Source organism: Thermobia domestica, chromosome 10 (assembly GCF_964235325.1).
Source record: "Thermobia domestica chromosome 10, izTheDome1.hap1.1, whole genome shotgun sequence".
NCBI classification, from domain to species: Eukaryota; Metazoa; Arthropoda; class Insecta; order Zygentoma; family Lepismatidae; genus Thermobia; species Thermobia domestica.
This window is the reverse complement of record NC_137463.1, coordinates 121,598,257-121,612,527: the sequence shown is the minus strand read 5'-3', so window position 1 is coordinate 121,612,527 and position 14,271 is coordinate 121,598,257. Positions and strand designations below refer to the sequence as shown.

The following is a 14,271-nucleotide window of genomic DNA, read 5'->3' as shown; positions in this document are numbered from 1 at the left end:
ATTGTTTTTTCTTTTTCTACCATTTCCTCCCACATTATTTTCCTACCAATTCTTTCATAACCATGCACTTGTATTAATCATTCAACTACTTTAGCTTACAGATCATGATCGTACAATGTAAAACTAAAATTTATTTCATATTTTGCAGTAAACTATGAAATCTGATCATCCCATTAGTAAAAACTTCCCACGCTTGGATAAATTTCTAATCGCGCTTATTATACTAAAGTAAGGTTGCTGAATATAAAGAAACCATTTTAAAACTTATTCGAGGCCATGGCGCTACGAGAAAAATGGCTTCAAAGCTGGAGTCTTTGAAGCACTGCTTACAGCAATAGTAAAAGTGTTCACGTTGGATCATTTCTAATTGTTATTTTTAATACTGATTTGAGGATGTTAAATCCAATGGGATTGTTTAAACTTATCTACCCATGTGGTCACGAGAACAATTATCTTAAAGTTGAAGTATTTGAACTACTGCTTATGGTAATAGTAAAAGTGTCCAACCTTCGATACATTTCTAATTGCGTTTTTATAGTAATTGTGAGAGTGCTAAACCCAATAAAACTATTTTAAACGTATACGTCTATGGAGTCCCGCGAAAACTGACTTCAAAGTTGGGATATAGTACATCTTTACTTTATTAACCATAAAGAAGAAATTCATTCAATATGTCGTACTGCAAACCACACACACTTAAAACATTGTGTGTGTATATATATCGTATCATTACTGAATCATATATAGACACTTATCTTAATGAAAAGTATAAAAATTGCAATTAGAAATTTACCCAGGCGTGGGCATTTTTGCTATTACCATAAGCAGTACTTCAAAGTCTCCAACTTTAAGGTCATTTTTCCGTGACGCCATGGACGAACCAGTTTAAAAATACTTTCTTTGGATTCGACGTCTTCAATTTAGTTAAAAAAAAAAACTCAATTAGAAAGATATCCAATCGTAGGCACTGCATGATCGGATGGCCTTTCAAACTTCTGGACATTCAGCTTAAGGGGTCACCTACTGAGAGTACTTACACGAGTTACAGAATTTCACACAAAATTCATGTTGGCTTGTTTCTAACTCCTCCATGATTTATGAAGTTAAATATATTTGATGACTTCAGAAAACATACTGGAAGAATTACATAAATGAACAGCATGCAATTTGTTTTCTCTACCTATCCATGTTTGAATTTCAAATAGCGGTGGTGCTAGTACCGTTAAAGTTAAAAAAAAAAAAAAAAACCTCAAAGTTAATGGTCAAGTACATACTCCTTACGGTAACTAAAATTAGACGAACAATTTCGAAGAATGGTATGGATGAGTAACTTTTAAAATTTGATTTTCATACATATTTCAAGTAATGTTATTTAAATTATTAAGATTGTGTTTGACAAGGTCAAAGAAAAGGAATTCTACAATAAATACGTCAGCTCTCATGAAGTGTCGGAGACACTTTCCTATATCTTCGGATTTGGATGACCTGTAAGAGGCTTTTGCAGAACTCAGTAAAAAACAATATACAAAGTTTTTTTTTGTCATGCATATTTTCATTTCAAGAACATTACATAAACTATCCGTTGCACAGATGATCTGCCACGGCACAGGGAACGTTTGTGGAATTATTTTGTAAAAAACTAGTAGAACTTACATAGGTTCTTATAATGCTATTAAAATTTAAATAATTGCTGATTTGAATATTCGAATAATGTATTTCTCGATTATATATTGTTGAAATATTCGAGCAAAATTCATTTCCGAATATTGAAAACGATTATTTCGATATTTGAATATTCGAATAATAATAGAAGAATATTAGGATAATTTTAACAACACTAATTTCTTTATAACATTGATTTATAAACATATTTATTTCGTGTTTTATGTATGTTTAGAATGCCCGTCGATATGACAGAGTTTTCAAAAACAAATTTCAAAAATTAATCAAACATATTTTGTAAGTGTTGGTTGCTACGAATGCGTTCTTACGCAATGGCTCATTTTACCTACTGCTAAGAACATAGTAAACATAGGAACAACAGATGGCAGGGCTTCTATTTATGTAAATGTTATCTGAAAATGCATACTCCACAGAATACGTGTTTTCGTGAACAATGATGCACAGAGGAAATATAATACGTTGTACGTTCGTTGGTACTGGGTAAAGCGTTGCTAACAGGAAAAAAAACTTATGTAAATTGTCACTATCAGTTACTAGATATTTCTAATAGCCTATGAAGGTGATGGTCTTGGTGTTGAAATAACATGTTAACAGTGGTAGATAAGAAAGAAAGTACATACGGACTGTAGGGAAAAGTGTACAGTTTCAGAGCTAAAGCCATCCAAAAACATTGAAAAAATACATTCTACATGTTATTTAGAACAAGAAGTACCGTGGAGTGACAGTCCATATCAGCATAAAAGAAGTCACACATAGGACATCCAAAAATGCATATTTAATAAATGTGCGATGGGTTTGCAAGAGATTTCCCACAGGGCGTAATTCCCAGAATGTTTCAAACAGAATTCCCAGATATACTCGGACTTAAAGCTGCGGTCCAAAGTAGGTAAAAATTAAGCCTTGACAACAGTGAACACAGAATGCATTGGTAGGAATTCTGAAATGTTAGGGACTGTGTGCTCCACGGATTTTTGTATTTGAATAACGTGTGCTGCGACGTGTTTTTTCACACTTTTCGATGGCCCTAGCTGTAGCAGTTTCGATGAAACTGTACACTGATCCTTGAGGACCCATAGAAACTTTTGTTTTATTTTAATGTGGAGTCATCTTTTACAGTTTAATATAGTTCAGTATAGTAGATTATAGTATACTTCATTAACACCCCTATGTACAAGACTACATGCAAGATATTTCTACTAAAATTGAATGATGTGTTGCACTACTTACCGGATCATTAAATAGATTTTCCAGTCGATGAGCCACATTCTGTCCTTTCTTTGGTCTCATAAGAAGAAATATGGTTCCAATGTCGGGACAGGATCTCAGGAGCTTCTCAAGGACAATTTTCCCCAGAAATCCTGTGCCACCAGTAATTAACACACCTTTGTCCTTGTAAAAATCTAATATAGGAGTTGACTTAACTTCTTGGATTTCCTTAGTTAACATACTGCAGTGAAAGTTCTAGAAAAAAAAGAAAACATATTTTAATATATACAACTAACAAAGTAACTTCTATAATAATATTATATACATAAATATATACAAACGCGGATACAATGGGAGGACTATAGGGGCTATAGCCCCCTCCTTGAGGCTCAGGTATACACTGGATAAAATGGGCTTCAGTCCTACTTTCTTTACATTAGATAAAGGCGGCAAGTTATGGTTTAGCCTCCCTTCTTAATCATATCTGATCCGCGGCTGTATAGGTAGATAGATATAGCATGTTGTAGTACCACAAATGTAGGTGGTTGATTCTTTAGACTTTTGCTTGATTGCTTTGCGTGATTGCAACAATAGCAAAATCAAAAAATGTGCCCAGTCAAAGCCTTGCTTTTGTGCTCCTCTAACTTTATACAATTTTCGTTACCGTATATTATACTTTAATCTTTCTACTTTGCTTATTCGTACTGAAGTATTTTAATAATCTTCAAATTTAATAATAATTTTAATAAGCTTCAAAGCGAAGCAAAGGAAGTGTTTGAAAATATCTTCCGAAATTTGACTGGAAATGCAATGACTCATTTTCACAAAATCAAAATGCTCTAAAATCGGCTCCGTTCTTTACTCAATTTTAAATTAAGCCATATAGTGTACTTTATGACGATAAGGTACGATAGTCCATAATTTTGATGAAAAAAAAGCTTTAAATAACGTACTAGCCAAAGTTATTACAGAAATATACTTAAAATAAATTTTGACTATAATGAGGTTGTATCGAAATTTCATCCACCATCTTCCAACATAAACGATTATTTTTATAAGTTTCTACATTGAATTTACTATGATACAAAACAATTATTAATAACGTTAATTAGCGGTGCAAGCAGTGGCTTAGTTGGACAGAAAAGGACGGGAACGTTGTTCCGGAAATTACTTATCTTAGATATTCTGTAGTTCAGTGACAAATTGGCTCATGAGCTGTGTGAATTATAGTTGCTCCGGTAAATAGTTTTTTTAAAAGTAAAATCACTGGATATAAGTTATGAATATCTAAGTTTGCACCCAAAGACATACAACCTCAATTGAAATAATGAAATACTAGGCCTATAACAAGACTCGTATCAATACAAATACTTGTTTTGGTCAGCTGGAATGGATAGCTTTAGAAAACATGATTAATGTGAAACAATTTACATTGTTTTCAAGCAATAGACTAAATTTGATTTCAAGGATTTTCACAACTGTTGTTAATTTAATGCTAGTTGAAACCAGGTAATAAACTGATTATTGTCACAACATAGTTACACTCTTGAGGAAGGATGTCATGGAGGCTGTGGTAAAACGCTCACCTCTGATGCTAGGAGTACTTTGGCTGAATCCCAGTTATGTGAATTTGTGGTGGACAACATCGTTTCCTTGGGGTCTTACCATTTCTTCCCACATTATCATTCCACCGGTTCTTTCACTTTTATTCACTTTTATTCATCATCTGTCTTTTTAGCCTAAAGGGCATAAACATGGGACACAAAACTAGAAATTTAATTTTTCATTTTTGTTTGAGATTGTGATGAATATCGACATTTCATTCAAGCATTTTTAGGTTCTACATGCAAATAACAAAATTTAGAAACATGAATTGTTACAAATACCATAATTCTAGCTTCACTGCAGTTGTGTAATAAGGAGAAAAAAAATTCTAAGACTCATAAGGAGCAGATAACTAACAGGAAAATAAATATGTTCTTTATATGTGTGAAGTGGTAATGTACAGCATACTGTTATGAAAAACGGGCCTGCAAACGAAAAGACCCTTCTCTTCCGAAATCTCCTGAGTCATTAGAAAGTCAATGTCGACTACACAAAAGGGAATCTCATTTGCAGGCGTTGTTGCTGAATGTTTTTTTTTTTAACACTTCAGTAACAAATAACGAATATTGTTGTCATCCCCACTATTACGATCATTTGGTCTCCTGCTGTTGTCAGGGTAAAATAAGGAAGAGTCTACAATGGAGAAAAGTTCGGCTGTGAAAGTCTTTCTCATTAAGGCACAAAAGTGCTAACGGAACGTGGAGAGATAAAAGGAATGCGAAATTAAATACACACTTTATTGTCTTCTATTTCCGCATTTTCTGTTAACAATCACCTTAGCTAGCAAACTTCCAAGCATATCTATCTGCTCTTACAATACAACACCCGAATGACTGACAGAATAAGTACTGTATGGACAATAAGTAAGTATGCTTAATTAAAAATTGTTATTTCCTTCCGGAGTCCCATCGTTTCAAATTTCTGCACAAAACATAACCTATTTATATGTAAACGCGAAATACTTACTCATAAAGTTGACAGCTACTTTCTTCAGCCACACTTATATATATATATATATATATATATATATATATATATATATATATATATATATATATTGAATATTAACTTCCGTCTTACCACGATAAGTACCTACACTGGACTGTATAGCTGTAGAATATGCATATGTCATCTTTTCCAAATCGCAAGATTACTTCAGGACTCTCTTCTCTAACTCTCGCTTAATTTAGTGTGATAATGGCTTTAGGAATTACATGAATATAAGTTATTTGAAATCATGTTCTACAGGTTTCATTAACTATCTTTTCTTGCTTTCATTGACGACTTGTATCTCTGAACAGTACAGGTAAAATAGGTAAAATCACCTTCTACAGGAAACAACATATCCGCAATGAGATAGCTGACGAAGATAGTTGGAGAGAGATCTTTCATTAATTTTTCAATTGTTATTCTGTTTAATAAAAGGATTGATCATTAGAAATCACTTGGGCTTCTCTTAAGCAAGAATGTCATTAGTCCTATAGGTATTAGACTATCTTGCAAAATATTTCTTCAATAAATATACTGTATATTAGATGCATAGTTCATAACATTTTCAAACATTTTCACAGCTGTAAATTGTTAGTATGCGTATATCTAGTCCCGATTTCTATTTCCTGTGGAGATCTCCTTCATGGTTAAGCGGTTAGTAAGCGCCTTTGGTGTGGGAGACCCGGGTTGATTCCCGGCGGGAATTCATGTAGTTCATTCTAGTTAATCAGTAGGTCCACGTCCCATATAGCCTCACTGCTGAAAGGGACGTTCGACTCAAAATCAACTCAACTATTCTATGTGGAACACAATGATTTTAGCATTGTCTATCGCACCATCATGGTACAATTGGCAAGCTACTTGAATTAAAAAGTACCGAAATTCAATCTAGAAAGCCAGAAATAACGGCGATGAGAACGGTTGTAATCATGGGCACTCGAAGGGAAAGGCAGGGTGGAGTCCGAGAAACCCCTGCTCACGAAAATGTATTAAATTTCTTAAGATTTTGTTAATATAGATAAAAAGTACCAAACGTAATATAGTAACCAGGGATTTCAGCGCACCTTAGAAAATTTTCTTCGAGTGACCATGGTTGTAATGACTATACATCACAAAACTAAGATCCGTCTGCTCAGGTATAGCATTTCCTAGGTCATAACGTCATTCAATTTTGATAATATTAATAATAATAATAATTTACTTATTCATATTTTCCTATTTTAAGAAAATAATGCAAACATTTGCAAAGATTTTGCCAAAATACAGATGAAAATATTTAGTAATTCAACTTTTAATTTGCATTTTGCAAGCTATATTAAAAAAAAAGAAAAGAAAAGAAAAGAAAAGCAAGAGGACGAAAATCAAAGAACTAGCGTAGCCTGAAATCTATCTTTCATATAATACTTACGATCTTCAATGGAAATCTAGAAGTTATCTCCGTTGATGCAGTTAACAAGAGTGAATTCTATAAAATTGTTTATCATTATTTATGTATTAACTATGACCTTGAGAATAAACTAGTACTAGATCTTTGGGAAAAGTGAGCTTGTGTAACGATATTTCTAACATACGGTAGATTACCATTGTAGTTTGAAAATCTCTTTTAGCCACGCAACAGAAAAATAATAATGTGATTTAAAATAATGACTACGACGTTGTATGTTGTAACTCATGTCATATCTTCACCCTCGTGATTATTTTTATAATACATTTTTGTAATACAATAATCGTAATTACACTGCATTATAATAATATTATTCTCATAGTAATTCTCTCAGATAGTTCACATAGATTTGTAAGATATTCCAGTGTAAACTAGCGTTTAGCGATAAGTAAATAATAATTATAATAATAATAAAACTTTTACGCTATTTCTTGCGGCAACTGAAGGTCGTTTCCCGGAAATATTTACTCGAAAAAAAAGTTAATCTTAAATAGAGTTTTTAAAAATATTTTATTACAACTCTACAATATTATTAGCTATAAACAATTTTTTTTAAAGATTAGACGTAAATAAAATCGATAGGTCTCAGTAAACTAAACAAAATGATATGAGCAAGTGTAATAAGTGTAAATCATCATCCTTAAAATCCTTAAATTTTTTTTCTGTTAATGCACAAATTGGTGCTGAACGACAACCACACCATCTATAGAGATTAAACTGATTCTGAAGGATATCCCTCATGAAGCTTTTCTTTATAGTACTAGAAGGACGACAGTAAAAGTATCTGGGAAGCATTTTCACTAGAGATGCTTACTGCACCAAAGATATCAGGTCCAGAATCGCCATAGCCAAAGAGGCATTCAACAAGAAAAGATCACTCTTAACTAGCAGGCTCAAGATGGAGAAGATAAAATGGACAGAGAGAGCAAGAAATGAAGATGTTCTAAAACAGATAGGAGAGAAGAGGACGCTTCTAGCCAGAATTATTCATAGGAAGACTAATTGGATTGGACACATTTTGCGAAGAAATTGCCTTCTTCTTACTGCCTCTAGAAGGAAAGCGACGAATAGGAAGAACACAACTGATCGATGATTTGAAAAATAGAAGAAAATATTGGGAGTTATAAAAGTAACCAAGAAAGTTCAGTCGCTTTTTCACCCACCACCTAATATCGATATGTCACCTATCTGCAAGATCAAAAATAGTCCCAATCACGACCTTCTACCAACGTTCCGGAAGGCAAAGGATTCTATCGCGGTAGAACTTGGTGAGCCGTGATGTGAAGAAGGTATCAAGTGCATTTTGCACCTCTACCAGAGATTTGAGCTGGCTCCTCTAAGGTGATTGTCCAAGGAATGGAACAGACGATAATCGGACAGTTAAATGTCCGGGGAGTATGGCGAATGCAAGTCTTTCCCATCCAAGGCATAATATGGTGTCCCGGGTCATCCTAGCCACGTGGAGCTTAGCGTTATCCTGTAACAGGAGGACTCCTTTGCGATTCAGAAGTGCTGGCTCCAGAGTTTTGAGTGTTTCTTGAACACGGCTCAACTGCTAACAGTACACAGTTGCATTAATCCTCTGACCAGCTGGTAGCAGTTCCCGATGCACAAGGCCGCGAACAGTCCACCAAACACACAGGAGGACCTTCTTCTGGTGCAGTGCTGGTTTCGGCTGTTTTGGAATCGGTTCGTGGGATGCTAACTAATGATGACGGCTCCGCGGAGCTTTGTACAGGACTTATTTCTCATCACATGTCAACATCCTGTCCAGAAATGGCTCCTTCCTCAGACGAGACAGCAAAGAAACAGGTGTCTGCACGCGTTGCCTTCTGGACCGGAGTCAAATCATGTGGGACCCATCGACCCAACTTGTAGTGTTTCCCAAAAGATGCTGCCGAATGGCTTCTTTACTCACACTGAATTGTAGTCCGTTCCTCACATGTATGTCCACTGTTCGCTTTAACTGCTACCTGAAGATCTTCATTTTGTACACGTGTTGGTCTTCCGGCATGTGGTGCTTCTTTGAGTGTTTCGTCACCGTCCTTAAACTTATTAAACCACCACTGCACTGTTCGCGTAGTAACGACACCTCACCAAAGGCATGGCATATCTTCCGCCCCGCTGCAACGGCGTTTGATCCCAGTTTGAACTCGTACAGCATACACGCCCTTATGACTCTCTGTGGATGTTCACTTTGTCCTTACGCAAGTTCACGGTGTAACTGAACTACCGCAACCAGGAGGACAGAACTAATGCTCATGACACTCATAAAAAAACACGCCGCTTAGGTACATTTCTAATTACGGTTCTTATACTAATTTGAGGGTTAATGAATCCAATGGAACTACATGTTTTTCTTAAACATGTCCGTCCATGGGGTCACGAAAAATAATCTCAAATTTGTGATATTTGCTTATACATTTATCTCATATAGGTATAAAGAGATAGCAGGTTATTTATTGATTTTTCAAATTATTTGTAACAACTAAATACAATTCTTATAGGTGTATAGCAGAGAAGCCTATCGCGTCGACCCCGGAGTAATTGTCGACCGGCATATCCTGACAAGTAGCTCTCGAAGATCTATGTCAAACTGTTTGTATTTATCACTGTTATTGCTTTATGATTCCGTTTGTCGCGGACCAACGAACAACAGATATAGATCATCAGTGATTTCTCAAATGAAAAGTAGCTCTCAAATTTAAAAAATATTTGCCTGCTGCATAATTTAGTTTTCTTTAGTGCAAATATAATGACTAAGAAATAATTGGGAAAAAGTGGTTAAAAAAAGAATAACTCGAAAGCTGTGACGACACTGCAATTATATTTGATACAGGTAATTATAAGCATGTATTCACACGCGTATAACTATGCTTTAAATTGCATAATTACCTTTTAAGTTGGTACTTTTTTTAAATTTGTAATACAAAGCATTATGAAAGAAAAAGAGTAAGAAAAACAGATAATAAAACAATAGAACAAACCCGGATGGTTTCCTAGGTTCGATCCCAACTCTCGCCAAGTGGCTTTTGTGGTGGATAAACACAATGTGCATGTGTTCTTTCGGAGTTCTAACGTTTCCTCTCACTTTCTTCATTCTAGCATTTTGTTCATTCTCATCAACGTCTTTCTTAGTCTCAGAGTATAATTGTGGGACGTTAAATGAAAATAAAGAAAGAAGAAACGGAATGCAAACATTCACACAGAGCGTCATATACGCATATACGCACTTTTCTGAGGTAATCCCATGGACGATATGTTCAAAAATAAAATAGTCCCATTCTATTCACTATTCTCAAATTTCCATAAACAGCGCAGTTAGAAATGTACCCAAGAGTGTGCACTTTTTATTAGTGACAAGAGCGTTAGTTCTTTTGCATTATTCTTATTGTTGCTTTGTCTTCTATCATATGCTAAGCTCTTTTAAATTACTAGTATCTATGTTTTCATAAAATTTTATATAGCATCAGTAGTGGAAGGAAATGTTAAATTCCAAATCAATCACACAACCACCGAAATCTACGTCGTCATATTACGTTCTTTATTTGCTTTGAAGTAAATGACAAACGTTTTTCTCCGTATGCTTATACAGGTATACCCTTTTATGACAATGACATACCTTTGCTTGAATTAAGTAGCATACAGATGTCGTTAGGAGAAAGTAATTTTCTTACGTGAGATTCATAAAGAATTGATTGGCTTTCAAACTATGTAAGAACCATGAAAGCTAATTATTCTGCGTGAGTAATGCTTTATTAGATAGACTTTAAAAGGAATTGTTTTAAAAAAGACTATAATGCGTGGAAACACAACTAAACAGTGATCCTGTCCAGTAGCGTAGCATAAATACCTAAATCTAAAGATATATCACTACCTCCATGTTATATTACGGCTCAAAGCAATCTTTATTTCGAACCTCAAAAGGATTGTTTAAAACAGATATGCAATAAAGTAATTTTAAGGTTAATATTATAGGAATATACTTTTTTTTTTGGGGGGGGGGGGTGACAAGTCTTTGGGTTCATACTTCTGTAACTGGAAATAAAAAAAAAACGAAAATCTGTCAAGAATCTTCAAAGTTGATCGGAAACGTTTTTTTTTTCAAAGACGCAAATTGTTTGTTGTCTTACGTCACATGATCATATCCTCCAATCTAATTGAGAGTAAATTCCCGTCAGGAATCGAGCTCAGGCCTACAAACACTGAAGATGAGCGATCTAACATGCATCCCAGCAAAAAGAGAATACTTTAATAATTTCTCAAATAAATTGACTAGAAAATAACAAGAGCATAATAAACAAACTTCCTTCCTTCACGTTTTGCATGACAACAACGATATTTCTAGTTCGTTGGGATTTATGACTATTTGGATATTAAATGATATGTTTAATAAATATTTGCCATTTGTGGTTATTTCCCATAAATTGAATTTAGTCATCAGTTACGTTTATGGTATTCTATAACTCATGACTTCGTTAATGCATTTGGACAGTGAAATTCATAAATAGACTTTTTATTTTTTAAAAAAGAAGTTTAGCGTCCTTTTTCAACATGGAGGATGAAATGTGAACCTATAGTTTAAGATGAAATCCGTTCAAATTCCAAGTCACTCTCGGCGGCAATCGAACACATATCCCTGTGCAATAAAGGGACGCGCGCTAGCCACTAAACCAGCGGTGAGGGCAGCAATTATTCCTTAAAGTTCATAAATAGATATTTTTGACAGCAGAATGTATAAAATTCAGGAAACATTTCACTTTAGATTTCTCTTGAAGTAAATAGGATATTGATGGGATTAAATCGAATATGTAAACATTGGGGCCGATTAAATATTGACTTATGTGATCGCAACGCATCTTTGTTATCAATTTACGACAAACAACGAGGACGATTAAATATCGTTCTTCCAAACATTTGAGATCACGGTGTGTCGTAAAATTTTTCTCTTCGTTTACGACGTGTTTGCGATTTTACTTTGCGTGGAATTAACATACCTATGTTAGTCAAATCCCAAATGAAAGCTTGTGATTTTGTATAATTTTGCTTGCTCCCTGCAAAAAAATTCACCAAACAGATAGCATGTTTAATCAGAAATGTTGTAAAATTCGTATTCAAGACTTTCAATATGATAAATTTAGTTTCAAGATCGCAAATCTTATGATTGAAGTCATTACACAAATACCTAAAAAATACCTTTAACGTTGTTTGTCGGAAATTGATCGCAAAGATGCGTTGCGATCACGCAAGTCAATTTAATAGGTCCCTTACATTAAATCTGATATACAGTATTTTTTTAACATTGTTTATACATATTTTTTTTCTAAGGGACCCATTCGTTTTGCTAAGAGAACTGACATCCAGATTCTTACCAAAATAAATAATCGGAGCTCGCCATATATATATATATATATATATATATATATATATATATATGCTATACCAGAATTAACAAAACAATTGAAATTAATTACACATATCTATAAATACGAACACATTATTTCAATTTATTCTCGCAAAGAATTTGAAGCAATATTGTAATGAATAAATGCACATCATAATAAAGACCGAAGAGAAGGAAGAAACAGAGACAGGTGATTCGTGAAAGCTTGTTGTGGTAGGTGTTTGAACTTTGATTTTCATCAGCATTTTGTCTTCGACAAAAGACGTCAAGTGGTATACATACTAATGAAACCTTGGAATTCTTAGCAGCATACATAGGTATGTTTTAATGTGTGTGTGTGTGTGTGTGTGTGTGTGTGCATGTCTCAATAGTGATTGTTATGCCTAAGAGAAGTCACAAACGATGGAAGTATTTTAGATGACGTCAATAAACGCAATATTTCTCCGAAAAAAACCTGGTTGTCAAAACTTATTACTGTTTTCAACAGGGTGAGTATAAAGTTTGGGATCAATAAGAGAAGTTATGAGCAGACGGAACAAGCTAAGGAGACGAATGATTAAGTCAAGTAAATGAAGATGGAGAAATTTGTGGAATGTGGGAAGAAACGGGAGTGCCCGGAGAAAACCCATGAATACGATGTTGTCCACCACAAACTTACTTGGTCGGAGATCGAACTACCACTGCGCACTACTACTCCACCGAACTCCCACACAATGCACTACCACTGAGACACCGTGCCCCCTAAGGGTCGACATTAAAATTTATGATATAAATTAGACTGTAGATTTTCAAAAAGTTATATGAAAGTTGTTTTTCATTGAAGAGAGTCCGTGCGATAAAAAGAGCATTCAGTTAGGGATGCGCTCGAGTCGAGACATGTCTCGAATCTCGACTCGACTCGACTCGAATTCGAGTCGAGATTCGAGTCGAGACACACTTTGTAAAATTCGAGACGAGTCGAGACAAACGTATTTCTCGACTCGAATTTTCGAGTCGAGACACGAGTCGAGTCGAGACGGCTCTTAAAAATCTCGACTCGACTCGAATGTCTCGAAAATCTTTCTATAATTTTTAATATTATTTTGAAGAAAGTATTTTGAAGAAAGTAGTTTGTATAAAACTCTTGTGATAAAGTGAAGTTCATAAATTCTCTGAATGAGTAGTTTGTAGTCCATAGTAATTTAGCAGGCAGTTATAATTATTGTGTTTTCGTTCCCATGAACGCAATAGGGTTACGTAACTTCTGGATTATTCGCTTGCCCAACTATTCTGAGGCTTTAATATGTTGCAGCATATCACGAGCTACGGATAATATATAATGTATCATTTGTTGTAAATCACATATTATGATTCGATACTATTTTACATAGTATATCTTATCTAATATAAATAAAATAAAGAGTTTGTTTGTATGCTTGTCTGTCTGTCTGTGTGCTACCTGTGGACCAGACGAGTGGACCGAGAGTTCCCAAAATTTGGTCACGGGTACCTTAGTCCAGGCCCCAGATCAAGACGAAGCGTTTTTTTTTTTAAATTTCGAACCAGGGGGTCTCAGGGGGCGCGTTTAGCGGGACATGTAGTAAAAGTAATCCAAATTGATCGACATTAGTGTCAAATCCATAGTTTTCACGGTCGCTGAGATCAATGGTGACACTTCCATCAGCGATGACTTGCAAATTCAGCTACTACTGTATGCGGGCCGGGTGTTAGCGGGTGAGGAATACCGAAACATGTATAAATAGCCCATATTGATTGATACTAGTGTCAAATCCATAGTTTTCGCGGTCACTGAAATGAATGGTGATTCTTCCACAGGTGTTGACTTCCAAATACAGCCCCCATGCGAAGAATGGGTATATTAAGCTAGTATTACAATAAATGAACTACTTGGATGCCAAGAACTAGTACAGATAAGTACCATTCACTTCTATGAATAGGT

The 14,271-nt window shown here is 34.8% G+C and overlaps 1 protein-coding gene across 2 annotated transcripts in view; it reads right to left on the bottom strand.

The window, feature by feature from the left end:
- The window catches only part of LOC145662691 (putative fatty acyl-CoA reductase CG5065), a 190,500-nt gene that overhangs the window by 95,821 nt on the left and 80,408 nt on the right, over positions 1-14,271 (bottom strand). For both annotated transcript variants that reach the window (XM_081728523.1, XM_081728522.1), the window contains exon 2: positions 2,911-3,144. In XM_081728523.1, coding sequence (XP_081584649.1) covers positions 2,911-3,144 — 234 coding nt within the window. The remainder of the gene's footprint in view (positions 1-2,910; positions 3,145-14,271) is intronic.